General features: G+C 26.8%; 1 protein-coding gene across 1 annotated transcript in view; it reads left to right on the top strand.

Annotated features, from left to right (window-relative positions):
* LOC129972419 (rho-associated protein kinase 2-like) overlaps window positions 1-27,427 on the top strand; it is a 34,364-nt gene that overhangs the window by 4,099 nt on the left and 2,838 nt on the right. Inside the window, exons 6-30 of the mRNA XM_056086553.1 lie at window positions 141-316; window positions 1,790-1,874; window positions 1,989-2,133; window positions 2,839-2,977; window positions 3,059-3,150; window positions 3,464-3,623; window positions 4,059-4,098; window positions 5,737-5,831; window positions 7,131-7,248; window positions 7,331-7,570; window positions 9,647-9,803; window positions 11,713-11,819; window positions 11,902-12,052; window positions 12,148-12,308; window positions 13,570-13,754; window positions 15,741-15,810; window positions 16,865-16,947; window positions 19,753-19,939; window positions 20,107-20,200; window positions 20,320-20,414; window positions 21,098-21,226; window positions 21,529-21,748; window positions 25,443-25,756; window positions 25,857-25,992; window positions 27,060-27,270. Coding sequence (XP_055942528.1) covers window positions 141-316; window positions 1,790-1,874; window positions 1,989-2,133; window positions 2,839-2,977; window positions 3,059-3,150; window positions 3,464-3,623; window positions 4,059-4,098; window positions 5,737-5,831; window positions 7,131-7,248; window positions 7,331-7,570; window positions 9,647-9,803; window positions 11,713-11,819; window positions 11,902-12,052; window positions 12,148-12,308; window positions 13,570-13,754; window positions 15,741-15,810; window positions 16,865-16,947; window positions 19,753-19,939; window positions 20,107-20,200; window positions 20,320-20,414; window positions 21,098-21,226; window positions 21,529-21,748; window positions 25,443-25,756; window positions 25,857-25,992; window positions 27,060-27,270 — 3,590 coding nt within the window. The remainder of the gene's footprint in view (window positions 1-140; window positions 317-1,789; window positions 1,875-1,988; window positions 2,134-2,838; window positions 2,978-3,058; window positions 3,151-3,463; window positions 3,624-4,058; window positions 4,099-5,736; window positions 5,832-7,130; window positions 7,249-7,330; window positions 7,571-9,646; window positions 9,804-11,712; window positions 11,820-11,901; window positions 12,053-12,147; window positions 12,309-13,569; window positions 13,755-15,740; window positions 15,811-16,864; window positions 16,948-19,752; window positions 19,940-20,106; window positions 20,201-20,319; window positions 20,415-21,097; window positions 21,227-21,528; window positions 21,749-25,442; window positions 25,757-25,856; window positions 25,993-27,059; window positions 27,271-27,427) is intronic.

The raw sequence follows: 27,427 nt of genomic DNA, 5'->3' as shown, positions 1-27,427 counted from the left end.
TTGTTCTTCTCATTTTAGAATGTTTTGAATTTTGTTGTTTAAAAATTATATCGGATAACAGCTTGCATTTTATTTCCACTGAACAAATTAGCTTATAAATTAATGGTTCATGAAAGTTAAATTATTAATTTTTTTTTCAGCTTCATTTTGCTTTTCAAGATGCAAAAAATCTATTTATGGTGATGGATTATATGCCTGGTGGTGACATGGTAAATTTAATGTCTAATTATGATGTGCCTGAAAGTTGGTCTAAATTCTATTGTGCAGAATTAATCCTTGCTGTTGATGCTATACATCAAATGGGTTTTGTACATAGGTAACAAATTATTTTATATTTTATATATGTTCCAGTTTTTTTTTTGAAAAAATGTTATCCTAGTTTTATCAAACATATTAAACATTTAATAGTTTGTGTATTATGCTTTTTAATCAGAGAAGTGTAATTAATTATTTCAAATTGCATGAACTACTAACATTAATTTGAAATCAATTATTAAAAATTAAATAATCAGTTTCTAAAATTAAAATCTTTTGATAGCAGAGAGATATACGTGTAAATGTTAGAAAGCAGAAATATATAATTCAGATGATTTCGTCAGAATTAATCAACATAATGTGAATAATATTGAAGTAGTCATGAGTAGTAACAAGATTAGTTCAGTCATGTGAATCAACTTTGATGAATGCATTTTATTATAAAAAGATACCTTATTGTTTTTATCACATTATTTTAAATTACACTTGATCAGTAATGATAGAGCATTATGAGTGATTTGCTATAGTTCATCCAAGTGGCCAAATTAATTGCCGAAGCTCCTGTACGAAAACTTTGTTCTGTAAGCTAAACTGCATACACTTTTGTTTCATTCATTTTGTCCGCTTTCTCATATAAAGGATTCTTCATCAATTTCATCAGATTTAACTTCTCATTTTCGACAATTTCTATTTATTATTGATAACCAGTTATAGTGATTTTTTGCATATTATTCAAATCCAAAAATTAAGTCTCACATTTTTTTTAACCAATGTCAACATGTAAATGAGCTGATGCCAAATTACAATTAATAAATTTGATTTGATTTTATGTTTCCATATGAGCACCTTATACATATAAATTGTTGCAGACAAATTAAGACAAATTAAAAAAAAAACTATAGTTATTGTAATTATTACATTTTTTAGGACATTACATTTACAGAAGATTTTTCAAAATGTCTGAAAAAGAATTAGAATAATAAAAAATCAGGCTGCTCTCTCTTAATAATATATTGTAAATAAAAAATAAGCATTTAATACAATAATCATTGTTTTAATATAAACAAATTAAGTTAATTACAAAAAAACTTTAAAAATTTTCAAATTGTTAGTAAAATTTACTTTAAATTTTTCAGTTTTAGTTTTAAATACCAATCTTCAAGTACCTAAATCTTTCTATTTTTAGAGAATTTTATTCCCTTTGCTTTTTGCCTGCCTAATTAATTCTTAAAAACTGGATTCAAAATTAGTAAATTGCTTTTGATTTCCAAATTACATTATATTTAAATAGAAGAGCTCTTGTGGCTGAATATGACTGTGATTATGATTTAAATTTTAAGTACTTTTTTTTTTATTTATTTAATTCATCTGTTAACCCATTATGCTTATAATTTTATTATTTATCACTTGTTATCATGAATTCATTGCATCATATATAGAAGAAATCTTGATAAAGTATATAATTATTATTTTGTTATGCTAATTTATAATATGTGGTTTTTGTATGTTAATTATTCATATATTTGGTTTGTAGGGATGTCAAACCTGACAACATGTTGTTGGATAAACAAGGCCATTTAAAACTTTCTGACTTTGGAACATGTGTACGAATGAGTGAGGTAAGTGTGTATACTTTTTATTGAATTTTAAGATATTTTAAGAATTAATCTAATTATTATGTCTAGGTTTAAATCAAGTTGTTTTTAAAATTTAGCATATTTTGATTCCTTTAGGATGGCTTGGTGAGGTCAGATACTGCTGTTGGAACACCAGATTACATAAGTCCAGAAGTTTTAAAAAGTCAAAATGGCAATGGTGAATATGGCCGTGAATGTGATTACTGGTCTGTTGGAGTCTTTATGTATGAAATCCTTATAGGTAATTTTGTGATCCATTTATATCATTGAAAATTTATTAAAAATAATAAAACAGTCTCTTACACATACAAACCCTACTGTCAGTTAAAAAATATTAAAAAAATTTAATAAATTTACAAATTAGTCAGAGGATATTATAGACATTTAACTTAGAAGAATTATTATTATCTGTGCAATTTAGAATACGATTTCTGGAATAGATCTAAAGAATATAATTTTGATTTTTTATTAAATCATGAATATTAGACAAAGTTACCATTCTTTAAAAAATTACATTTTAATGAAATATAAGTACCAGTTATTATTTAAAACATGATAGATTTTTTAAAAAATCTTTCACTATATTTAGAACTAAAACTTCTTATTTATACAATTTGCTTTTAGAATGCACTGTAGTTTCTAGTGATCAGTTTAATAATATTATATCTGAAACTAACTTATTGGCTGAATATTTTCTTTTTCCTAAATAAAAGGTTTCTTTACCTTTTATTGTGTGTTGATTTTGCTTTAAATTTTGTTGAATGTAATTAGTAAAATGTAATTAATTTTGATAAATAAGTTTTTATAAAAAAATCATGAAATTATAAATGTATCTCTTTTGAAAATGTTTTATATCATGTAAAAAGTTATAACCAATTGTATATCTTTATACCCATATTTTAAATGCTAATATATTATTCTGATAATTGCTTGATTTTTTTTTCAGGTGACACTCCTTTCTATGCTGAATCTTTGGTTGGCACATATGGTAAAATAATTGACCATAAAAATTCTTTAACCTTTCCTGAAGATGTAGAAATTTCTAAAGAAGCAAAAGATCTGATCTGCTCTTTTCTGACTGACAGGTGATATAATTGTATAGGGTTGTATAATCCATTTCTATTAGAAATTTTTGTACAGATAAAAATATGTTAAATTCTTTCTAGGCATGAGCGTCTAGGAAGAAATGGAGTCGAAGAAATTAAAAGGCACCCTTTCTTCAGAAGTGACGATTTTACATTTGAAAATCTTCGAGAGTGTAAGCTTTATTTATTTTTAATTTGTTAGATGTTTTGTTTTGTGAAAAAAAATCTTATAGAAGCAAATTATTCAATCATACAACATGGAATTTTCAGCAGTGATGGTTCTAATTCCAGGTAACCCCTGACATAAAAGTTTGATTTATTAACTCCTGCCTATTGAGATTTTTTTAAAGATAACATGTTTAACATTTGAGTTATTTTGCTGGAGAGAAAATGCCTTTAACTTATAACTTGCTCCCTAACTAATTTTATTTTAGAGTGCTGTGTATTTAAATTTAGCATTTGATCATAAACCTTGTACATTTGTAGGCATTCCTCCTGTGGTTCCTGAAATCGTCACAGATGATGATACCAGTAACTTCGACGAAATTTCAACTGAAGATATTTCAGAAGAGAAGTTCCCAGCTACTAAGACATTTGCTGGAAATCATCTTCCTTTTATAGGATTTTCTTATTCTGGTGATTATCAGTAAGTATAATTTCAGAATAATCTATTTTTTATTTTTGTTTACTTTTATTTTATAACTTAAAATTGTTACATAAAAAAAGTATTTTAACTCTGTCGCTTCTACTGTTTATAAGATATTATGTGAAGTGCATGCTTCTCATGTTGTGAATATAAATGTATTATGTAAATAAATGTATAATATATATTTGTAGAAATTATTTTAAATTGGTATATCTTTTATCTGATTTTTTTAGAAAAAGAATTGCTATTTTATATAAAATTATTGTTTTGTATTGAAAAAATTATCGAATACATTTAAAATTGATTACTGTCTGGGAGGCTTTCAAAAATATGCTTGATTTTTAAAATAGGGTTTTGTCCATTTTTAATGTAGTTGCTGTAATCAGACTAAAATATTTATTTTATAATTAAATTGCTGTTTTATATATATTTTAGGTTGATGTCCCGAGGCATATCAAATAAAAATTCTGATGAGGTAATTAGTAAATTTTGTAAAGAATTCAATTTTTGATATATTATTTTACCATTTGTTGATATTTTTTATTTAAATAATTATAATTTTTGGTGTTTTCTTGTAATATTATTATAAATATGTTGTACTAATTATATATTTTAATTTTATTAATGCTTTTTCCTGATTGGGCCTCACAGACTGACAAGGTACGTCTATTTTTATTTTCACAATAGTTATATACTAGACCAATTTTTTTAAAACTTTATGCTTGTTTAAAATAAATTCCAAAACTAATATTTAAGAAATCTTGTCTTTATATATTGTATGTTATGTAGATCGGCAAAAGAAACATTTTTAGAATTTTTTTAAAATTTAAAAACAAATTTTTAAAAGTGAAATCAATTTTTTCCCCCACCATCTAAAGTCTCTTCACAAAGCGATTTTATACTTTTGGGAAAATAATTTGGATCATTGAATTTTTATTAATTGTATCCATAACATTCAATCCCAACTCTATCATAATTTAAATTTTAAATGAAAAATTCAACTAGATTATGCCAAAGATCACTCTTTTGTAATTATTGTTCACCCAAGGATTGCAGTTAAATCACAACTATCAACTTATTTTTCTGTATTATGAAGGACACAACTCTCACATGTGAAAATGAAAATCTGTGCACTTGTCGTGTTCATACCTTGAACAAAATCTGCAATTTTATGGAGGTGAAGAATATAGCATCTTTATTAGAAAATAAATGAGAAAGTTCCAAAGAAATCCTTTGTTTTGAATGCAAAACTTACTAAATATAAATTTTAGATTTTTATAGTTGCGGACATGCAAAAACAGACTAGTTATCTAGTTTAGTTTGTTGTTTTAACAGATAGCTTGCTGATTTAGGAAGGGGGACTTAAATATTGAAAAATGACTACTTTTTGAAAATTTATAACAAGTTATAATTTAAAATTTAAATAGGTTAAAATGTATATATTGTGTTGCTTTAAAGAAAGCAAAATTTGTTCTAATTAGAGTTTTAAGAAGATTTATGTAGCAAAATTTTTTAATTATTTTTTTCTTGTAATAATAAGCATAAAAAAGTTATAAAAAACATTAGTTAATTTTAAGATTTTTTTTTTTTTCATTGCAGACCTGTATTATTTTTTCTCTTGCACAAATTGATTTAGTTTTAAAATATGCATTGCATTCTTACATAGAATATAGTTTATATAACTAATGCATTAAAACTTTTTTATATACATATAAACTGCTATATATTTACTTTAATATATGGTGGTCTCTTATTGTAATATGTATTGAGGCTCAACCTTTTTTGTAACACATGATGATGGATTTATCTTTTTTTCAAATAAAATTTTATGTGTTTTATACAGTGAGTAGTTTTAAGTAATTATTATGAATTAATCTCTTTGTTAAAAAAAATATTGCTTTTAAGTGTAAAACAATTTATATTATGCCGTTAGATTATGTCCTTATGATAACCGTTGTTATAGTTTGCAAATGAATATAAATTTACAGTTTACTAAATAAAATGTATGTAATTAACTTTAAAGAGAGGAAAATATAAATTCTAATTTTTTTTTTTTTGTGTGTGTGTGTGTGTGTGTGTGTGTACATATTTTTAATATAACGTATTTTTCTAGGTAAAAAATGCAGAAACACTAAAAAAGATAGAAAAATTAGAAGAGGAAATTTATAGTTTGAATAGTTTAAATGATGAATTGGAGAGAAAATACAGGTAAATGATCTCTTATTGCCTAAATAAGTTTTGTAAAAAAATAACTTACTAACAAATATATTTTCAGAGTGATCCAAATAATGCTACTTAAATGGAATGATAAATATTGGTTAAATAATCCTGAGAAATCGAATCAGACTCATTGTATTCATTATTTTTGCTTGTTTTGTTATATTTTTATGCTTAAATTGTGTTATTCTAGCATACTTTTTGGGAAATAAAAATATTGTTTTTTAAATATTTAGATAAATTAAAATATTAACAATTTTATATTTTTCATGAATTTTTAAAACAGTTGTTTACAAATTTTGAAAAAAAAAAAAAAAAATCCATTAATCTTAGCTTGGAAACTAAGAAAATATTAATCAACTGTTTCGAATTTTTGATCATATTTCATTCAAGTTAAATGAGTTTTTCAATGTATGTTTTAGAATATGATAAATAGAATGAAATGAATATTAAAGCATTATGCTGAAAAATCATATTAGCTTCTTTTTTAACTCTGTGAATATTTTCTTTTATAAATATATTTCATCCTTAAATGTTTTATAATTGAATATGCTTATCTACAGTTTTTTCGTTTCCTTTTTCTCTCGAATGCATTGAATTGTATGAATTGTCAATTTTTTTTATTGGAAATAATATGTTGTAAAAAATTTTTATATTGATTTTACTTTAAATTAAAATTCATTTGAAACAGTTCATATCAAACTCTAGTGAGCTGAAACTACTCTAATGTTTGAAGTGTCACCCTGAAAGTCATTCTATGCTCCAAAATCTTTGGACTTGTTAGAATTTTTCTTATACTTTTGAAAAAAAAAAAAAAAAAAAACGTGTGTGTGTGTGGGAGGGAGAAAACAAACTTTGAAGTTTAAATCGATTTTTCTAAAGTTCAATACTTTATGTCATTTTTTCCCTTGATTTTTAATATATGCAATGCCATTCTATAATTATATATGTATTCGTTATGGCAGCGTATCAATACATTTCAGATTATTTAAAATTAAATTGTTTTAAAAGTTTTATTTATATAAGCCATCTTATCTTGATTTTTTCAAAAAATATCATAATTTACTTAGATCAAATGTGTCATTTATCATTTTGAAATTATTTCATTTAATTGTTTTGAATCAAATTTAGATGTATGATGAATTATATAGTTATTTAAAAAAGCCACTGGCCCAGTTAATCGTCAATTTCCTTTAGGTTTGCTTATAAATTAAGTTAAATATAAAAAAATTATATATAATATATTTTTTATGTTCTCCAAAGAGTTTCATTGTGCTTTAATTTAACTAGGTTTTCTCTGAAACAACTTGAAAATTTTGCTAACCAACAACAGAATGTATCTACTATTGAAAAAGAAAATCGGGAACTAGAAAAAGGTGTTGCCATGCTGAAGCATGATTTAAAAGAAGTAAGATATCTTGATAGTATGAATATTCATAAAATTGTGCCTCTTTATTATATCCTAATTTGATATTAATTTTATTTTACAGGTACAACGTAAATTAGAGTATGAAATGGAAAATAGGCGTAATGCAGAAGAAAAGTTAGAGCAATTATCAAATCGTATAAAAGAAGAAAAAATGCTGCGTGCTCAAGTTTCGGCTTCAAGTAGCCAAATGAGTGAGAAAGTTTTTAACCTGGAAAAAGAACTGAAAGAATTGAATGAAAAAATAAAAGTAGAATCTGAAAACAATTTGAAATTAAAAAAGGCTAATGCAGAAGCATTACTTGTAAGTCAAATTCTTTAATCTTTGTTTTAGTAATCAATATTATACTATGTTTTTTTATACTTTTTTAGTATAAACTGGGTATTTTATTTTTTTTAAATCCTTATGAAATTCTGTACTATTTCTTTTAAAATAATGCTATTTTAGCAATTTTAAAATTCTTTTACTGTTTTAGTGTTATTTCTATTTTGTCTTTTTATATATGGTTTTTAAGTTGTAATATACATCTGTACTATTTGTTAAATTTTTATTGATTGTGAATGTGGGATTTATAATGACATTAAAATTCTACATTACAGTTAGTTCATTCAGGGGTGTTTGTGCTCCGGGGAAACCCCGGAATTCCGGGGATTTTGAACTTCGATACCCGGAAATTCCGGGGATCGTCGTTCAAAAGGAAGTAGGAATAATAATGAATTATTTATTTTGATCTGGGCGATTTTGTTTGCTTTGAAAGCAGAAAACGCAAGGTCAGCGTGTGTGGTGAAAACTTTTCCTTTCTTTCTCCAAAGGCAGTGATAATGCGTGAAAAGGGGGAAAAAACTTCTTTTTTGTTCTTTCCTTATTGCGAGTTATGACTCATTCCCCCGTTTCTCGGGCATTCTCTTCTGGATTCTTTTCGGCAAGTAGGCGCGGCAGAAAAAAAAAAGGAAGAGACTTCGCGACCAGATGTGCGATCACGTGACTCTGGGTTCAAAGGTCTTATCACTCCTGGCGTGGCGCCAATAAGTAGAGAAGGGGGATTTTTCGCCGTATTAGCTATTTGTCATTGATCGCTTCGCAACTTTTTTTTCTCCGCTGTGTAAAATTTTCGTTTCATTTATTGATGCACGTGTAAATTTTTCGTTTCTCTTATTGAAATATTTTTTTATTTATGTACGCAAGAGAATTTCACTTTGAAATTTCAGCATATGAAACAGAAATTACCCCTTAAAAATTCATATCTAATTAGTTTTACAGCATTAGATCCAGAGCTAAGAGGTAAAACCAGTACAATATTAGCTTTTGAAAAATTATCATCTTTTATGTCCCACATTTTTAGTGATAATGAAAAGTCAAAAGTAGAAGCTGAAATAAGGTTATACCAGAGTGATATTGATATCACCAAAGAAATGCTCTACACATCTGATGAAAGTGGAAATCAAGTCAAGTGTACAATTGATAAATATTGGTCTAAAGTTTTTAATTTAAAAGATGATTTCACAAATGATTATAAGTATCCTACATTGGCTAAATTGGTCAAAGCCTGCCTTAGCTGCTTCCATGGCCCATTAGTGGAAAGTGCATTCAACTTAATGGATACACTTGTCACTGACTATAGAACCTCTCTTAAGATTGATTCCCTATATGCAGTGCAGACTATTAAATATGATTTAATGGCTTCTAAAGAAACCTCATGTGAAAAATATGGCTCAAAAAATCCAATGACTGATCCAATTCACAAAGATCTCTTACTGAATATGAACAGAAGTTGGAAAACATATCAAGAGGACTTAAAAACATGTATTTCAGATGAGTCACCTATAAAAGTCTCTGAAAAACCTTCTACATTAGCAGAAAAGCAAACTGCTTCTACCTCTGCATGTGCAGTTCTCGAGGAAATTTCTTCAACTGTAAATGAGGAAAATAAAAGTCAATCTTCCTGCAATTATGAAGTTCACCACAAAAGAAAGACAAGCCCACAAACATCAGAAAATAAAAAAAAGCAGCAGAAATTAGATAATTTTTTTTAAAGAATTAATTCAGGTTATTTAAAATATTTGCATAAAATGTAGTAGTTTATATGTTTGAAAATTTATGGTTATTAATTTTGCAAAAAAAGTAATTCATTGAACTTTTATAATTAGGTCATTCAATATTTCATAATTGTGATTTTTCATTTTCTCTCCCCCCCCCCCTTCTCGAAACTCCAAAATGCCGGTAGTAAGTCCGTAAAAGTTTCAGGGGATTTTTTGGGGTCCCACAAACACCCCTGTTCATTAAAACAGTGTAATATAACAGAAACAGCTCTAATATCTTACAGTTTGTTAGAATTTGTTTATATATTTTTTTGTATTTACATAGTTTTTACATTTTCAGTGTATTTCAAATAAAGATCAAAATATACAAGAACTGCATGAAAAAATATCTTCCCTTCATAATTTGAATCTTTCTAAAGATAAAACTATTCGAAACCTAGAAATACAATTTGAAGAAAGACTAGCTCAAGCAGCTGAAAGAAATTCGGAATTGGAGAGTAAGTGTTAATTTTGTTAATATTTACTGTCTTGTTTATTAATTTTTCATTCATTTCAAAGCTGAGATAAATAATAGTGATTATCATTATTAAATTATTATTTTTATTTATTTTAGTTTTTATTTACACACTATTATGTTAATACATCTTGAGTTAACAAGTCTTTGACATTCTTTAAGGCATTTAGACACCCTTAAAGCTTTCTGAAGTATTATTTAAATCACTTTATGATACCACGATTAGTTGTTTTTAGACAGAAGTTTAAAATGAAATTAAACAAAATAATGGATATAGCAAATTCCATTTATTTATACTTTTTGTTCATATTCACTGAGATCACATGGCATAGCAATATACAAATAGTAGTTGTATCCTATACAAAATGTATAAATAGGCGGTGCATTAGCAAGACTTTCATTTGTATTCAAGTGGATATGTGAAAATGTTTCTGACATAATTATGGCCACAGGATGGAATTAACACACTTTTAAATGGAATGCTATGTAAAATAGCATAGATGCATGGGGCACTAAATGCATTTTGGAAATTTTTAGGGAATTCAACATTCCAAGATCCGCAATGTGGAGTGTGCTGAGAATACTGAATTTCAGGCTTAACCTCTCACATAGATAACACAGTAACTAATTACCTGCACTTAATGACTGATACCAACTACATGTGCATAGAATTGTTAGTGTGTAACACTGATAATTCTATGCACACTGCCTGAAATAACCACAAGAATCAATATGGAATGTACAACAAGCCATTAAGACACTGAAATTTAGCTTTAAAGAGTTGTGGCAGCAGAAGATCAATTTGGATGCTTTTATTGACAACACGACATTGCCAGTAGTGCTTCTCCTGGCTCATGACCATGTTGGTTGGACCCTAAATGATTGAAAACCTTGTCTTGGTCAGATGAGTCATGATTTCAATTATTAAGAGCTGATAGTAGGGCTTGATTGTCACACAGACCCCACAAAGTCATGAACCCAAGTTGTCAACAAAGCTCTTTGGAAGCTGTTGGTAACTCCATAATGATGTAGACTGCTTTTACATGGGATGGACTAGACCCTCTGTTCCAACTTAATTGATCATTGATTAGAACTGATTATGTTCAGCTATTTGACAGACGACTTGCATCCATTCATGGACTTTATATACTCAAACAATAATGAATTTTTTATGGATGGCAATGAGCCATGTCATTGGACTGCAACTGTTTACGATTGGTTTGAAAAACATTGTGGATAATTCCAGTGAATGATTTGAAGACCTAGATTGCCCAACATGAATCTCATTGAACATTCATGGGACATAATCGAGAGGTCAATTTGTGCACAATATCCTGTACTTTCACAATTATGGACATCCATAGAGGTAGCATGGTTCAATATTTCTGCAAGGGACATTCAATGGCCCTGTCACATTAAGCTGCTGCACTCCACTGGGAAAAAGGAGGTCTGATACATTATTAGGAGTTATCCCATGACTGTTACTACAGCATAATAATTCATAATCTTTTTCCTTAACATTAATGAAAATGATTCATAAAATCTAATAAAAATACTAAATATAATAAAATGGAAAAATTCATTTAAAATGGTAATAATTATTTTATCCTATTTACACACATAACTAAGTAGTTATTTGCTTTGACTTATGTTTTCATCTAATATATTCATCATTTTCCTATTTATTATAAATTATTTTGGGTTTTGGTACTTGTGGCTGATAAATATCACCTCTGATTAACATGTCAATATTCAGACCAAGTGATCAAGCGCCATTGTACATAATACAACAATCTTAGAAATATTTCTCATTGATAAAACTTAAAGGGGGACGTAAAGATCTACAGGTATTATTATTTTTATATGTAATAATAATTACTTATATATTTCAGGTCGTAAGCATGCTTTGGATTTGGAATTAGAAAGGGTATCCAAAAGAGAGAACAGTCTAATTGCAGAAAATCGAGAAATTAATAATAAATTTGTAGAGTTAGAAAAAGTAAGATAAATAATAATAATCAATTTTCCAGCATTTCATGTTCAAAGCTCAATTGCTTATTAAATTTTTTTCTTTCATGCAGAATCATGCTATGCTAGTATTGGAGTTGAAAAATTTGCAAAAGAAACTGGATGAAGAAGCTGCTGCCCACAGGAAAGATTTAGATAGCTTAACAGCAGATAAAAAGAGGTTATTATCATCTACAGAAGAAGCAAATTTGGAGGCTTTGCAAGGTCAGTACTTTTTGTCTTATTTAACTGCTTTTTATTTTAAAATACAAGAATTATTAATATAGATAAACAATTTACTTTCATCTTTTAATCCATAGCTTTGCAAATAAAATTAAATGAGGAGAAAGCACAAAGACATAAACTAGAGCAGATCACTGTATCCAAGGAAAGGGAAGTATCAATGCTGACTGTTGAACAAAGGCAGCTAAAATTACAGTTTCAGAAGTTGGAAAGTGAATACATGAAAGAAGTTGAGAAGGTAAATTTCTTCTGTATTGTTTTATATCTACTTTTAAAAAAGGCTTAATTTGTCTTTAATTTTATATGATTTATTTATTTTTTGAAGGTTTGAACTTTTTAACCATATAAGGTATCTTTTTTGAAAGATAATTTTTACATAAATGTTTTTTTTTTTATATATATTCTTAAAGCTTTAGGACTCTAATCACGAATAATGATAAAAACTCCAAATTGATTGTTTTTATTAAATATCTATAAAATATCAGAAAACAAACATTTTTTTTCAAATACTGTTAATATTACTCATCATATATATATTCTTACTTATGTCTTAGGGATATTTGTCATTGTGCATTAAAGATGTTTTACAAATTCTTAGTTGGATTATTGTGATGATTAATGGAAAATCAGAAGAAACTTTGCAATTACAGTACACTCCCGATTATCCGTGGAATTGAGTGGCGCGGCTGCCGCGGATAACAAAAATCGCGGATAATCCGAAAAAAAGCTAAAAACGGGTATAGCAAAAGAGAAAACAGTCATTCCAACTTTGAGAAATCGTTTTATGTACAATAAAATGTAAAATAAACAGCAGGAAATGTTTAACTAATTCTTAATATTTTAGTATATCACTCAAAACTAACTGAAAATGCATTTTGTTAATGAAAATAGAAAAGTGCTTTGTACTTAGCGTCAAGGATACACAGAAAAATTAATACATATGTACTGTTTTAATACTGTAATGTATTATGTAATTACAAAATCATAACTGTAAAACTACATCTTTTTGAAGAAATCAGTCATTTGTGTTTGCTTCTTGCTTTGGAAGTATTTTCTCTTTGCTTAGAAACAAAAACAAAAAAACAAAAAACTTAGTGCGGCAGGCGCGGATATCCCGCCCGCGGATAATCGAGAGTCTACTGTAATTGTTTCACTATGTTTTTCACTTTATATGGATATGCAATAATAAATGTTGACTCCTTATATAAAAATGGATGAAACATAATCATAATCCATGATCCCAATCCATGAACAGACTATTCCACTTTAAAAATTGATGATTAAAAAAAATTAATTTGTATCACTATAACCACAATAGTGACATGAATAATAATATACTATCATTGTCATTTTTTTAGTCATTAGATAAAATAGATTAATGTGGTTTGTTTTACTTTGTTCAAATTTCTTTTACTTTTGTAATTTTGAATTATACATTTAAAAAAAAATTACATTCTAAAAGTTTGAAATTTTTTATCATAATTAAATTTATTATTTAGGTGAAAGCTTTAACTCAGGATTATGAAGAAGAATGTCAAAAGCGTTCAAATCTGCAGTCTGATATAAACAGTCATTTATCAGAAATCAGTAAGCTGAAAACCAAAGAGAAGCAACTACTTCAAGAGATTAGTAGTCTTCAAGAATCTAAAAAATCTTTAGAAGATGAATTAAATAAGATGAAAATGTAAGTTGTCTTTATTTTATATTTTACTTGAGGTAATTTTTATTTTTTAAGAATGTGTTTTATTTCATAGACTTGTTTTAGAAAATATATTTTTCTAATAAAATAATTGGTAATATTTTATCTAAAAAGATATAAGATTATGATATTAGTTTTATATAATTATTAGTGTATTCATAATATAGTTAGGGTTGTATTTATTTAAGCACTTTTAGTTGCTATAATGTGAAAATAAATTTAAAAATAAGTGAGAAACAAAACTTTTAATTATAAAAAACAATGATTAGAAAAAGTTTTCACTGAGTCACATAGTTTTAACATTTTTTTATTTTATCTAAATTAGATTTCTTAGCATTAAATGATATCTGTTAATAATACAGCAGTCTTGCATAGAATGTTGGGCTTTAAAGCTCTTCACATAAATATTTGAATGATGCTTAACTGTCTTTCCCGATTTGATTAACAAAAGTCATTTTGCCATAGCTATTGGCTACACTCACTATGTGAGGAAGCTGTATGTCCTAGTCCGATCTGTTAACTAAATATAGTTATAATTAGTTTAACTTTTTTTTTCTGTCTTAACTGAAATTAATACCGGATAAAATTGTTAAATAGCATGATTATGTAAATAATCATACGTTAGTGTCTCTGAAAATTTTATATAACATTTGATATATTAAAAATAAGTAATATATACACAAATTGAAAAATAAACAGTATTAAGCTATCTCTAGGAGTTATATTTATGTCCTCTTGTTTCTCCATAAACACAGTGCAAGAGCATATTGATTTCCTAGAAACAAATTTTTGTCCTACATGAATGTTTTTCAAAAACTTTCTTCAAATGATTCTTTTGAACTTTGAATTTCTTTTCTTTCATTGTTTTCAGTAATATTTTGCAGCATAGCTGAGATTCGTGTTTTAATTCATTGAAAAAAAAAGGTACAAACCAAGTCGTGTTTCTTTGCTTGCATTTAGAAAGTCAACCCATATGATCCATCAGTTGCTGTAGATGTCACCGAATTCAGACATTCACTGATGCCTCAACATTCATCAATAAATATATATCAATCTGTATCAACCCTAAACAAAACTAGAGGTTTAATTAGGGTTAAAAACTAGGAAGAAGCTATTTGCAAAACCATTTAGCAGCTATTACATATGCTTTTTGCCATGATTAATAATTTAAATAGTATAGTTTTAAATATAACATTTTGAAGGATGCTAATTACTCTTTAGGGAGTGTTTCAACAAATATCCTATGCTTTTGTGTCAATTTCTCACAGGTCTAAGCAAGCATGTAATTTAAGATCATTTACCTTGATATCCTGCAGTATTATTTGGTCTATAGAAAAACCTTTTATAGATGCAAAAATTATGACTAGAAGAAATAAGCTAAATTATTTGTACATCACCTTGATCTAAATTAATTTAATTATTATTTATATATATTTTATTTTTAAATGATATTATTTCTAGTAATAAATATATATTATTTAAGTTAATATTTTTTTAGTTCTTTCAAAAGTATTAAAACAAAACATCTTTAACACAAAAATAGATTTATTCAGTTGTAAGAAGTCATTGCAGCATATCATTATGCTTATTACTTTTTACTTCTAATGTATTTCATCTTAAAAAATATTTATCATATTGCTTTTGGAGAATAATACAAATTTGCTATTCTAAAGGAGAAAAGGACAATCTGTTTTAAAAAAAATTGTAAATCTTTTTTTAACTAACAGAATAAAATATTTTCTGGATTTCTGTATCCAGTATTTTTTTTAAAAGTAGTGATATATTTTGAATCTGCTTTTTTTTTTTTTTTTTTTTTTTTGTGCTTTAATGGATATATCTTTTTATACTTAAAATACTACTCAACTATACTTATCTTTTCTTCATATGAATTCTTTTAAATTACTATTGTAATAGCTTTTTTTTTTCTTTTGTCTCATCTGAAAATATCTATTTATATATATATTCCTTTAGGGTAAAATCAATGGATGACTTACAGATGAAAGAATTAGAAGATCAATTAGAAGCTGAAACCTATTTCTCAGTAAGTATTAAATCCATAATTTAGATCTGAAGATCTTTTATTACTTGTTGCATTTTCATAAATAAGTCATATTTTTAAACACTTTTATTTCATTTTTGAAACTTTTGTTTATCATAGAATTATATGTGTATTTAAATTGAATCATGAATTTCATACTTTTATAGAATTATTCTACTTCATAATTAAATTTACACTTCAGTTATTTTTGTTGTAAAATTATGGATTTTATACATTGTTTCTTTTTGTTTGATTTTAATTACACAATATAGAATAAAAATTATGGAAGACTAAATTTAAGGAAGGGTAAATATTAAAATGCTTTTAAGACTAAGTCTTGTTGAAGAAAACAATATAATATTGAAAATATTTCTTTAGATTTGAAAGATTCTTTTGTCATGTGGTCATAAATAAAAAAAATATGTATACATATTATGACTATTCTGTTGTTTTTTTTATCAGTATCAAAAATTATTAATAGTTTTTCCTGTCCCCCCCCTTTCCATCATAATTTTAAAATGTTATTTTAGCTTGTTTTTATATATATGTAACCATCAGTTCTTCTAACGCAGCTGCTAGCAGACAGAAGAGTTTGTGATAAGGACGCTTTAAAAAAATATTATGTATAAATTTGATATATTGAGAAAATGTATTGCATTTATTTTTAGTTGTATATAAATAAAAGTATTATATCATTGTTTAAATTTTTATAAATAAAATTACAGTTTAACATCTGTTTTCTTGTATAATATTGTTTTATTTACTCATATTTTAAATGCTTCAATTAATTAAAGTATATGATTAGATTTTAACTGTTATAGAATTATTATTTATTTAATATTTATAAGCATAATAATACATATAAGCATAATAAGCATTATAATAATTTTTATAAGCAATTCTTTTCTCTTTAGTAACAATTTTTGATTGAATATGAAATTATACAATTGAAAAAAAAATGGCTTTGTTAATTTTTTACTTAATTATAGACGTTGTTAATTTTTTTCATTCATATTTTTCATATTAAATACTTATTTTTTTATTATTAACTTTCCAGACTCTGTACAAAACCCAAGTAAAAGAACTGAAAGAAGAAGTTGAAGAAAAACAACAACTTGTTATTGACTTTGAAAGTGAAAGGTAAATTTTTTTAAAGTATAATTTTAAAATCATATTTCATAAACCAAACTACTACTTATTAAGAGTTGAAAAAGTAAGTATGTTTAGCCTTTTTCTGTTTTGATTAATTTGTATCCCCCCCTTCTCTTTTTCCAGTATTTGTTGCTGATTTTCATTCTTCTATCTGCCTTAGTTACATATTATGTATTTCTCTTCATGCATGTATTCATTTATTCTTTTACTGCATAATATATACATAAATCATTACTAAATTTTTGTCTAGATTACTAAAATTGGACAATTATTTATTAAATAGTGTAGGTTCAGTTTTTATTTAGTATTGCTGATTATTATGGGTAAAAAAAATTAGATAAATATAAATATTTCATAAATAGATGTTATCTAATAGATACAAAATGTTTCTGCTTTATCTCTTTAGATAATACTGTGCAACTAAAACAAATTAGAGAGATAAAATTTTCACACAGATGGATATGCTTTATTTTGTAAACTACTTTTTTTTCTTTTGTATTTATGTTGTGTATATTTTTTCTGTGCATCTTTGTAGGCTTTAATTAAGGATTTTTTTTAATTTTTATTTATTTATTTATTTATTTTTTGCTTTGAGCAAACAAAAAAACCTAAATATACTACTGAATTGTTAGCTGTTTACACTATAAAGCATCAAATTTTGATTATCAGGAGATATTTTCAGTCCTGTTGAACAATTTTCTGGAGTATTCCTTACATATTTGGTATACTTCTTTCTGTATTTTTACCCCCCCCCCAATATTTCATTATTATACTTTTATTATTAGATTTTTCTTCTTATTTTGAAACCCCACCATGTTGCCCTAAATTTGTTTTGAGTTATGACTGTCTAAAGATTCTTGTTTGGAATAGTTTGCATCATAAATTCCATTATTAGAAAGGCAAATTAGCAGGAGATCCAGTTACACATTCTATCAAAATCTCCTTTCCATTTTTAAAAAAAACTTTTACTGCTGTTTAAACGCCCTTTATATTCTTAATATATTGGCCACAGGTTGATTTTGAAAGTAAAATTAACAGACTTAAAATATGATTAAAAAAAAACAAAAAAAAACATGCTTCTTGCATCATTCTGTGGTGCGTGATTTTGGTAAGTCCACGCTGTAGTACAAAAACTTCATATCTGATTAGGTTAAAGTTCCTAAGATAAGTCTGTGATGAAAACTTTGTTTTTCAGCATAGCTGCACTGAGAGGGTCCTGTAAATTTAATATATAAAATATAATTTTTTTTTATCACTTTATCTTCTTTGCTTCAGTTTTAATGGATGACTTTGATCGATATCTTTTAATAGATACTTGATCATTTATTTAACATTTATAAAAATGTCAAAAAAAAAATTATTATTCTGTGAATTGTTAAACACAATTAAAGATTTATCTTAAGTGTTTGGAAAGAAAAGTTTCCTGCATCAGTTGAGATGACAGTGTTTCTAGACAATAATCATATTTAATCAGTTATGCAGTTAAAGAAAATTGAGCCTTGCTAAATGCATATTTTGCTAGCTAAATGTTCTCAATCTTGTTAAAAAAAATCTTATTTCGAGTTAGTATAAATAAATTGAAATGAATTATTCTTTTCATCCATAATATGCCACCATTTTGCTCTACTGGTTTGTAGACTTTTAATAGGTGACAAACCTAAAGCAATTGATAACAGCAAATAAAAAGTTTTCTGAAAGAAATTTTGAATAAAATTCTAAAATATTTTGTTAAAATTGCAGTTTTTACATTCTTCAAAAGTATCAATTTTTATGTGAAACAAAACAATAGTTATCAAATGAGAATTAACTTTAGATTAATTGATGTAAGTTGTGGAAATGACAAAAAAATAGAACTTTCCAATAGTTGGTTAAATTAAATTCATTTTGAAATCCTCTGATTTCTTACAGCATTCATTGATGTTGGCATATTGTGATCTTTTTGTAAATTCAGGAAAATGGGATTATATTACAAACTTAAATTTGACCTATATTCCTTGATGAAGTTTGAAGATTTCCCATTATTTATGCAAATGGAACATTTTTCAAACAATTTGCTGTTCATACTTTCTTAAAAACTAAATAGCATTGATTAAACTTTTAAAATTTACAATAACTCTTTAAAATAGTTTTATATTTGCATTGTGGACATTGAGGCTGTTTAGTTATAGAAATATGCAAATGCCTATTTAGAGATTTTACCAAATGGAAATAAAGTGAAAAACTAAAAAATTGACAACATTGTATATACTAGAATCAAGTATTAATTCTGTAGTTGACTTAAACATATTAAATAGAACTTGCTATGTCAGCTGAAAGATTAATATTTTCTCTCGTATAAAAAGTCGTTTTATTGACAAAAATGTGAAAATTAAAATTGCTTCTGCGTATTTTAATGTAATTATATATGTTTTTAAAGGTAATTAATTAAAAAATATTTTGATTTAAAAAAAATTTTAGAATGATATTTAATATTCATTTCAGCTCAACTGGGTGAATTGCAAATTAAATCTACAAACTTTATGAATCTTCCTTATCTTTTTATTTTTCCTCTATGATTATCATTTTTATATTTTTACTTTACTTATTTTTAAATTTTACTCTAAAAGGTACATTAATAAAATGTTTGCTTTTGCATTCAATTTGGTATAAAGTTTTGTTTGATTTGTTATTTCCCTATACCACTTTTGCTCATTTTTTAATAATAGTAATCTTAATGTATATGCATAAATGATATCTTTAATCAATTCTACTAAAGGACATTGCTAAATATTTCTTATTCAATCTGTTTTGTAGGAGCAACATGTATCATCAACTACAGTTAGCTGTTGCTCGTGCCGATTCTGAATCTCTTGCACGTTCCATAGCAGAAGAAACCATTGCAGATCTAGAAAAGGAAAAAACTATGCGCGAATTGGAATTGAAAGACATGTTATCTCGTCACAGAACTGAGCTGTCAAATAAAGAGGCTGCAATTTCAAATGTAATTCCCTATTATTGCTTCTCCATTGTTAGAATAATAATTTATGTTCCATTTTTTATTTTCTTATAATAATTTTATATGCTAATGCAATTTTTGTTAGTGACACAGCAAATACTTATGCTTCATTATTCCTTTTCTGTTATTAACAGCTTCCCTTTCTTTTTTAGTTGAAAGATAAAGAAAATGAATATAAAAAGACTGTTGAGCTTTTAACTCGGGAAAAAGAAGAACTGAATGCAATGGTTATCACCCTTCAAGAAGGTAAATTTTTTTTAAGTCTTTTTTTCCCCTTCTTTTTTTAAGAATATATGTTTGCTTTTATTTAATTACTTTCTTGGTGAAAAATGTTTATACAAATATATTTTTTGCTTGTTTTTTAGAATTAAAGAATCTCAGAAATGAATCGGCAAATGTTGATGATCAGATTCAACAACTGAATAAGCAAATACAACAAGAACGTCTATTAAAATTGCAGGTAAAATGAGTAGAAATGACATTCTGCTTTCATTTCTTAGTTATTTATTATTTATTTTAATGTTTAATTTAGGTAATTTTTTTAAATCTGGAAATATGTTCATATTTCGGAAAGTATATAATATATATTGTAGTAAAATTGAATTTCAATTGTTGCTTATTTATTTTGGGCTTCTTTTTGAAAGTGGTAATTTAATTCTTTTTAATACTATTGCTTAATACGAATATTAAAAATAAATTTTTGCATATGTATCTTTTGTCAGAAAGAAGATTATTTAGTCTTGATATTTACTATTCTCTCTTCAGATGTCATACATTTTTGCCAAGAAAATTCTAAAATTCTTTATCATCTGAATAGAAACTTCTAATTCATTTGTTATTCATCATGGTTTTTTTTTTTTTTTTTTTTTTCCCTCTACTGCAATGAAATTTTAATAAAACATTGTCAATTGCAGAATTCTTTATTTCTTCCTGGCATTTTATTTATACAAGATAAAATTCAATGGATTTAAATTGAGTTAAAATTGCATTATTGTATATGTATAACTCTGTGCTCAGATTATGAATTAATGTTCCTAATTTGTTAATGGAAATTGATATATATTTAATTGTATATTTAACTTTTAAAATAAATCATGGGCATTTTAAAAAGCTTTTTTCAAAACATTATTTATCTTTTCATAGGCTGTAAATAAATTGGCTGAAGTAATGAATAGAAAAGACTGGTCTGGCAAGAAAAATAAATCTAGTGCTACGTTTGAATTAAGAAAGAAAGAAAAAGAATGCCGAAAAATTCAGCAGGAATTAACTCTTGTAAGTAATTTTTGAATTATTGATTATTATATTTTTATTAATGTACTCATTTTCTACTGCTTGTACTTTTTTTAAAGCTTTTTATAATAGATACTTAAAAACATTACCAAGAATTAGTTATTACACCTAAACTGTACAATGTATTCTCAAATATATATATCCTTCAGTTTTTATATGTTTATCTTCATTTTTAAAGAAATAAATCATTAAATATCCAGAGGAGGTATTTTCCCAATTCATTAACATCATTAATTCCATTTACCTGAATATTCAATTTGCTCTCAAACATTTTTTTCTTTTAGGAAAAGGAAAAATACAATCAAATGATTGCACGCTTCAATAAGGAGCTATCAGAAATGCAAGCTTTACTTTATGATGAAAGTCAAGCAAAATTAAAAATACAAATGGAGCTGGATTCCAAAGATTCAGAAATTGAACAGTTACAACATAAATTAGCACTTGTAAATAGTGAAAATGCTAGTTTCAGCAGTGGTATAGAAGATAATGATGATGGATTTCCTGGTAAGCTTTATACTTATTGGATTGAAATTGTTGAAAATATCTTAATGATAATTACAGTCTTTGATATAGCTTCAATTAAGAAATTCCATTATTATCAGTGGGTAGTAATAGTTGGAAACTCTTCGCAATATAATTAAAAATTTGCTTTTTTTTATGTAACTGATAAAAGGCCATTGCATCATTCTAATAGTCTAAAACTCTTTACAAAATAGTAATATCTGGGATTTGTTTATATTTTTCATTTGTTCCAATATCAAGTATCTTTTATCAATACTATCTTTTATTAATTTGTTCCAATATTATTATTTGTTCTTTATTATTTGTCCTTTATTATTTATTCTTATTTATTCTCCTCCTTCTTATTATTACTTTTATATGTTGTTGTTGTTGCTAATCTCCATGGCATGACTTAGTCAGACCAAATCCAAAATCCATTGACAAGTAGAAAGTGAAAAATCGGGAAGGGAGAAGAATAAATTTCTCCCCAAAGAAGCCTTAAACAGTCTAGAATATGTTCATCAGAGGCCTGATGTTGGCAGCATTTCGGGCAAAGAGAGTAAGATTTTTCACCCTGAGAAAAGAAAGGACATTTAAGGTGGCCACTGGCAAGGCGTTATATGCAAGTGTTAGTTTTTCTATCATAAGGAAGAATTAAAGACTGGCCCTATATCAATCATGAGTAGGGGGTACTATCCAATTCTTCTTATTTAGGGATTTTGCCTGAGAGAAGAGTTCTAAGTATGTGAGCTCAACAGAAGATGAAGTCTCTAGGCTGCTTCCTTTCTTTGCAAGCCTGTCTACTATTTCATTACCAAGTAGATCCACTGGAAATGAATATCATGGTAGAGTGAAATCAGCTTCAACATCTGAAGAATAGACAAACTTGCTTTATCTCCAATATAGATCCAATTGTTAAGGTGTTTTATTGAGCTGCGGCTATCAGTAAGAATCCAAAGGTTTTCGTAATTATTTTCATGTAGAATGGTCTTAAGTCCTTCATCGATTGCTAGTAGTTCGCTTCTAAAAGTGGGACAGAAGTTTGGTTTTCGTTCGCATAGAGAAAAACTAGTCTGAGGAGTTATAATATAGATGCCACTACCTGCAAAATTGTCGATTTTGCTGCCATCAGTATACAATTTAATGTCACATTTAGGGATTTTATTAATGACTTCCATGGACAATTGTCTAATGTGTTCCAACACATTTTCCTTTTTATTAATGGGAACACGAATGTTGAAATGAAAGTGAACCCTAGTAAGTTCTTCAGTTGGATTCATACAGGAATGAAGAGAATCTGGCTCTACATTTTTAGGAATTACATTCTGAGACAAGACTTGACTAAAGAGACTATTTTTCTTGAGTCTTTGGAGGTTAGTCCAATTACTAGGTATTTTCAGGTGTTGTTTTGAATGTCATAACTGGAGAGGTTGTTGTAATATTTGATAAGGTTAGCATATCTTCTAACATGGAGAGGTTTCAAGTCGGCTTCATAAAGGACAATATCTGAGGAGCAACTTCATTTCAGACCAGTTATTATAGGAGCTGCACTCAGTTGTCCCTGTTCAAGTTGGAATAAGAGGCACAGCAATAAATTGGGAATCTGTATTCAAGTAAAGGTCTGATGATAGCTAGATAAGTAGTTCTAAGAGTAGTCATGTCAGCTCCCCAGTCTCTATCTGAAATATATGTAAAAATGTTTAATCGTTTTCTTGCTTTTGAGATGATGTAATCAATGTGCTTATTACTTGTAAGTTCAGAATCTAAAGCACATCCTAAGTATTTTGGGTGTTTTTCATAGGCAAGTTCTTGATTTCAAGTATCAATTTTTGTTTGTAATTGTATAAGTGTTTATTGATTGTAAAAAAGGTGGTAATCGAAATGGCAGGATTAAATTTGAGTTTAAGTTCTGCAGTAAACTCAGACAAGGCCTTCAAAGACTCATTGAGTTAGGACTCTAGAAAGTTTATATTGAATCCAGAGCTCCAAAGAGCAATGTCATCAGCAAACATACCAATGTGTGTTCCAAAACAGATAACTTTTTCTACACCTGCTAAATACATAGAGAATAGTGTTGGACTAAGCACTGTACCCTAAGGGACATCTTGGCTAAGATGAAAATTGTTTGAAAGTGTCTTATTGAACCTAACCCTGATAAATCTCTGTTGTAGATAATCTGAGATCCATGCCAAAGTAGTGCCTCAGATGTTGAAGCTATTATGTAGTTTAATGATTAATTTGTGTTTACAGACTCTATCGAAGGTTTTTGTAAGATCTAAAAAAAGCAACCCTAATATGATGTGTTGGCTTGCGGTTATGAGCATTTCTGATTGTCTCTGCAAAATGAAGAACTTGCAGGTCTAAATATAGGTCTAAAAACCTCAGGGGAGCAAGAATTCTTGTTCGTCTTTTATAATTGGAATAATGATAGTCTTTTTCCATTCCTGTTTTAAGCGTACATTTTTTCACAATAAATTGAAAAGGTCAATAAGCCTTCATCTTCCCATACTTCTAAGGTATCTTTTATATGTAAATGAAGGTAATAAATAATTTTTTCAATGTTTTTCTTTTTTTTTTTTTTTTTTTTTAAGATTGAATTAATGGTTGGATGCCTGAGTTTTGTAAATTTCTGCTAATGGAAAGATACATTTTCTGATTCAAATTGCTTTTTAGAATGGATTTTTTAGTGATTTATTGTGCATTTGTTTTAAATTAACAAATTCATAGTATAGAAATGCTATGAAATTTTATAAAAATAAAACTTGAAATTATTAATGGAAATATTGTAGATTATCAACAGCAATAAATATAACAACTTTGTATCTCTGAACGGAAATAAGTAATGATCAAAATTTCTGATATTAAATTGTTTTAATTTTGAAAATAATCTTTATTTATTTATTTATTTTTTTGGTAAGATAATATAAAATTTCACTACAGAGATATAAAGTATCAGTAAGAATTTTGATAGTATAAATGTTCATTTTGTTTAGTTCAATAGTTTTAAAGTTAATTGCCTTTTGTAAATAAATATTTATTCCCCCCCTCTAGGATTACTTAAACCATTTTAATTTCATTTTTATAGCCTTCGAGTTTAATATGCTGATTTTTGATATACATGTAATTTAGAACTTACTTAGTATGAGTAAATACTATTCAAAGGCAAAAAAAATTCATAATATTTAAATTCAACTTTTAGTAACTAGTTAGAGATCTGCATGATTATGGCTATTGGAATAGTCTGCAGTTTTCTGTTCTTTTCTTCTTACAGCTTTAATTTAACCCTCTAAGGGTCTAATTATTTTAATTTTTTAGATTTTATAAAATTAGGTTTTAATGTGAAAGATTTTTTTTGTATTGAATAATTTCTTTGAAATCTTAAAAGTGCATTACCAATGAATGTTTAAGAAAATATGCACATAAATACGAATTGTGCACTTTTGAATGAAACTTGAAAAAAAGAGAAAGAGCCATTCAGTTAACTCAGAGGATTAAAAACTTATATAAAGAAATTATAAATGGAATGAGATCAAACATTGGAACTGAATTGAAGCTTTGACTTGGTGAAATTTGGAATATTTGAATCGCTCACTTCAAAAAAAGATCATCTCCAGTTTTTTATGTATATAACATATTGATAAATAAATCAATGCTAATTTATTGAGATTTTAAAGCAATTTCATATATTTCTTTTTAGAAATGCGTCTTGAAGGTTGGCTATCCATTCCTAGCAAACAGAATATAAAGAGGCATGGATGGAAGAAACTATATGTTGTTGTCAGTAGTCGTAAAATTATATTTTATAATAATGAAGCTGATAAGTTAAATGCTGATCCAGTCATAATATTGAATTTGAGTAAGTTATTTCATGTACGTCCTGTAACACAAGGAGATGTTATTCGCGCTGAAGTGAAAGATATTCCTAGAATATTTCAGCTTCTCTATGCCGGTGAAGGTGAAAGCAGGAAACCCGGAGATAGCTCACATTTAGAAATGTCATTGCCAAAGGATGTAAGTAATTATAAATGTTTTTTGGCATTATTATTTGCAATCAAATTATATTTGATTGTACTGTATGTTATTATTATTAATAATATTAATGTGTTTTTAGACTATGCAGCTAGGTGCACTTGAACATAAAGGTCATGATTTTGTATCGATAAACTTCCATATGCCAACAGCTTGTGAAGTGTGTCCCAAACCAATGTGGCATATGTTCAGGCCTCCTCCTGCTTTAGAATGTAGAAGTAAGTTCTGTTCTCTTCTGCAATGTTTTCTGATATATTTGTATGTATATTTATTTTATATTCTAAAGCAAATGACAAGTAAAAAAAGTAATTCCTTGCCACCCAAAATTTTTCAGATTTTGTTGTACTCTTCTTTAAATTGTCTTTCTGGCTTTTCTTACTAAGAAAAAAAAATTAGTTATTCAGTTACTCTAATTGTATTTCTGTGTAATGTTTTATTTAATTGTAGTAATTTTTAAAACACTGCTGTGTTTCATTGCTCTAAGGAAATTCAAAACAATAGCATTCTTTCATCAAATCTTCCAGTTGCATTTCTTTTTTTTTTCTTTTTTTTATTTATAACATTATAATAGGAAGGAAAAATGCTTTCTTTAGATAACTTCAAAGTAGAATTTTTATTTACATTTGTATTAGCATGTTAATATCTTTAAACTGGCATTCTTTTTACAACTTGCATAGTAAAAGAAAATTATTGCACATAGAAATAGTATGGCCACTGGAATTAATGATAAAATAAGATTTGCCAAGTCTAAAAACATTATTATGAACTTTTAATCTTCTAATATGGAAGAAAAATTTCAAATTCCCTTAGTTTTTTTTCCCTGAAAGAAGTTTGAAAAATGAATATTACTTTGGCCAAATGAAATCTAACTTGGGAAATTCTTAAGTTAGAGCATCTTTAAATTGCAATTTCCATGTATCTACACATATTTGCATTGGCTTATTTTCAGTTTCATATGCAATAGAAATGTTAAATTCTAGAATTGTTAAATCCAGAATGTAAGTTCAAGTTGAAGAAGGAGGAATAACCTGACATTACAGATTTCAGTATGTGCAGAAAAGTTGCATCAATATACCTTGCACTTAGTAAATTATAGAAAAATAATTACATTACCACAATTCTCAACTACTCTGATATCTGCAATCAACTTTTATAACTTGTTCTTTATATTTCATGGATAAAATCAAAAGTGAAGTATAACTAAGAACTGTATTTTAATTCAGAACCTAATTGCAAAACGAAATTTATTTTGCCTATATGTAACTGAAAAATTCATTTGTTTTAGGATGCCGTTTAAAAGTTCATAAAGATCATTTAGAAAAGAAAGAAGACTTAATTGCACCTTGTAAAGTAAATTATGATCCTAACTCTGCAAGAGAGTTACTACTTATGGCCAATACTATTGAAGAGCAACAAATGTGGGTTTCTCGACTTCGGAAAAAAATAGAGAAATGTGGATATGCTGCGCAACAAGAATCAAGAGGTGGTTCACCAAGGTATTATTTTCTGTGATTTTTCAACATTATTTGTTATATTGGGCAAATTATTTTTCAAAACATTTTTATTCCAAAATTCAGTAGAGATGTGGCTTGTTGTTTTTGTGCTAAATTATTTTTAGCATTGGACAATATCATATTAATTTTCTCTGGATAA

Source organism: Argiope bruennichi, chromosome 6 (assembly GCF_947563725.1).
Source record: "Argiope bruennichi chromosome 6, qqArgBrue1.1, whole genome shotgun sequence".
Classification (NCBI taxonomy): Eukaryota; Metazoa; Arthropoda; class Arachnida; order Araneae; family Araneidae; genus Argiope; species Argiope bruennichi.
Note: the sequence above shows the minus strand (reverse complement) of the source record. Positions and strands in the feature narration are given on the sequence as shown.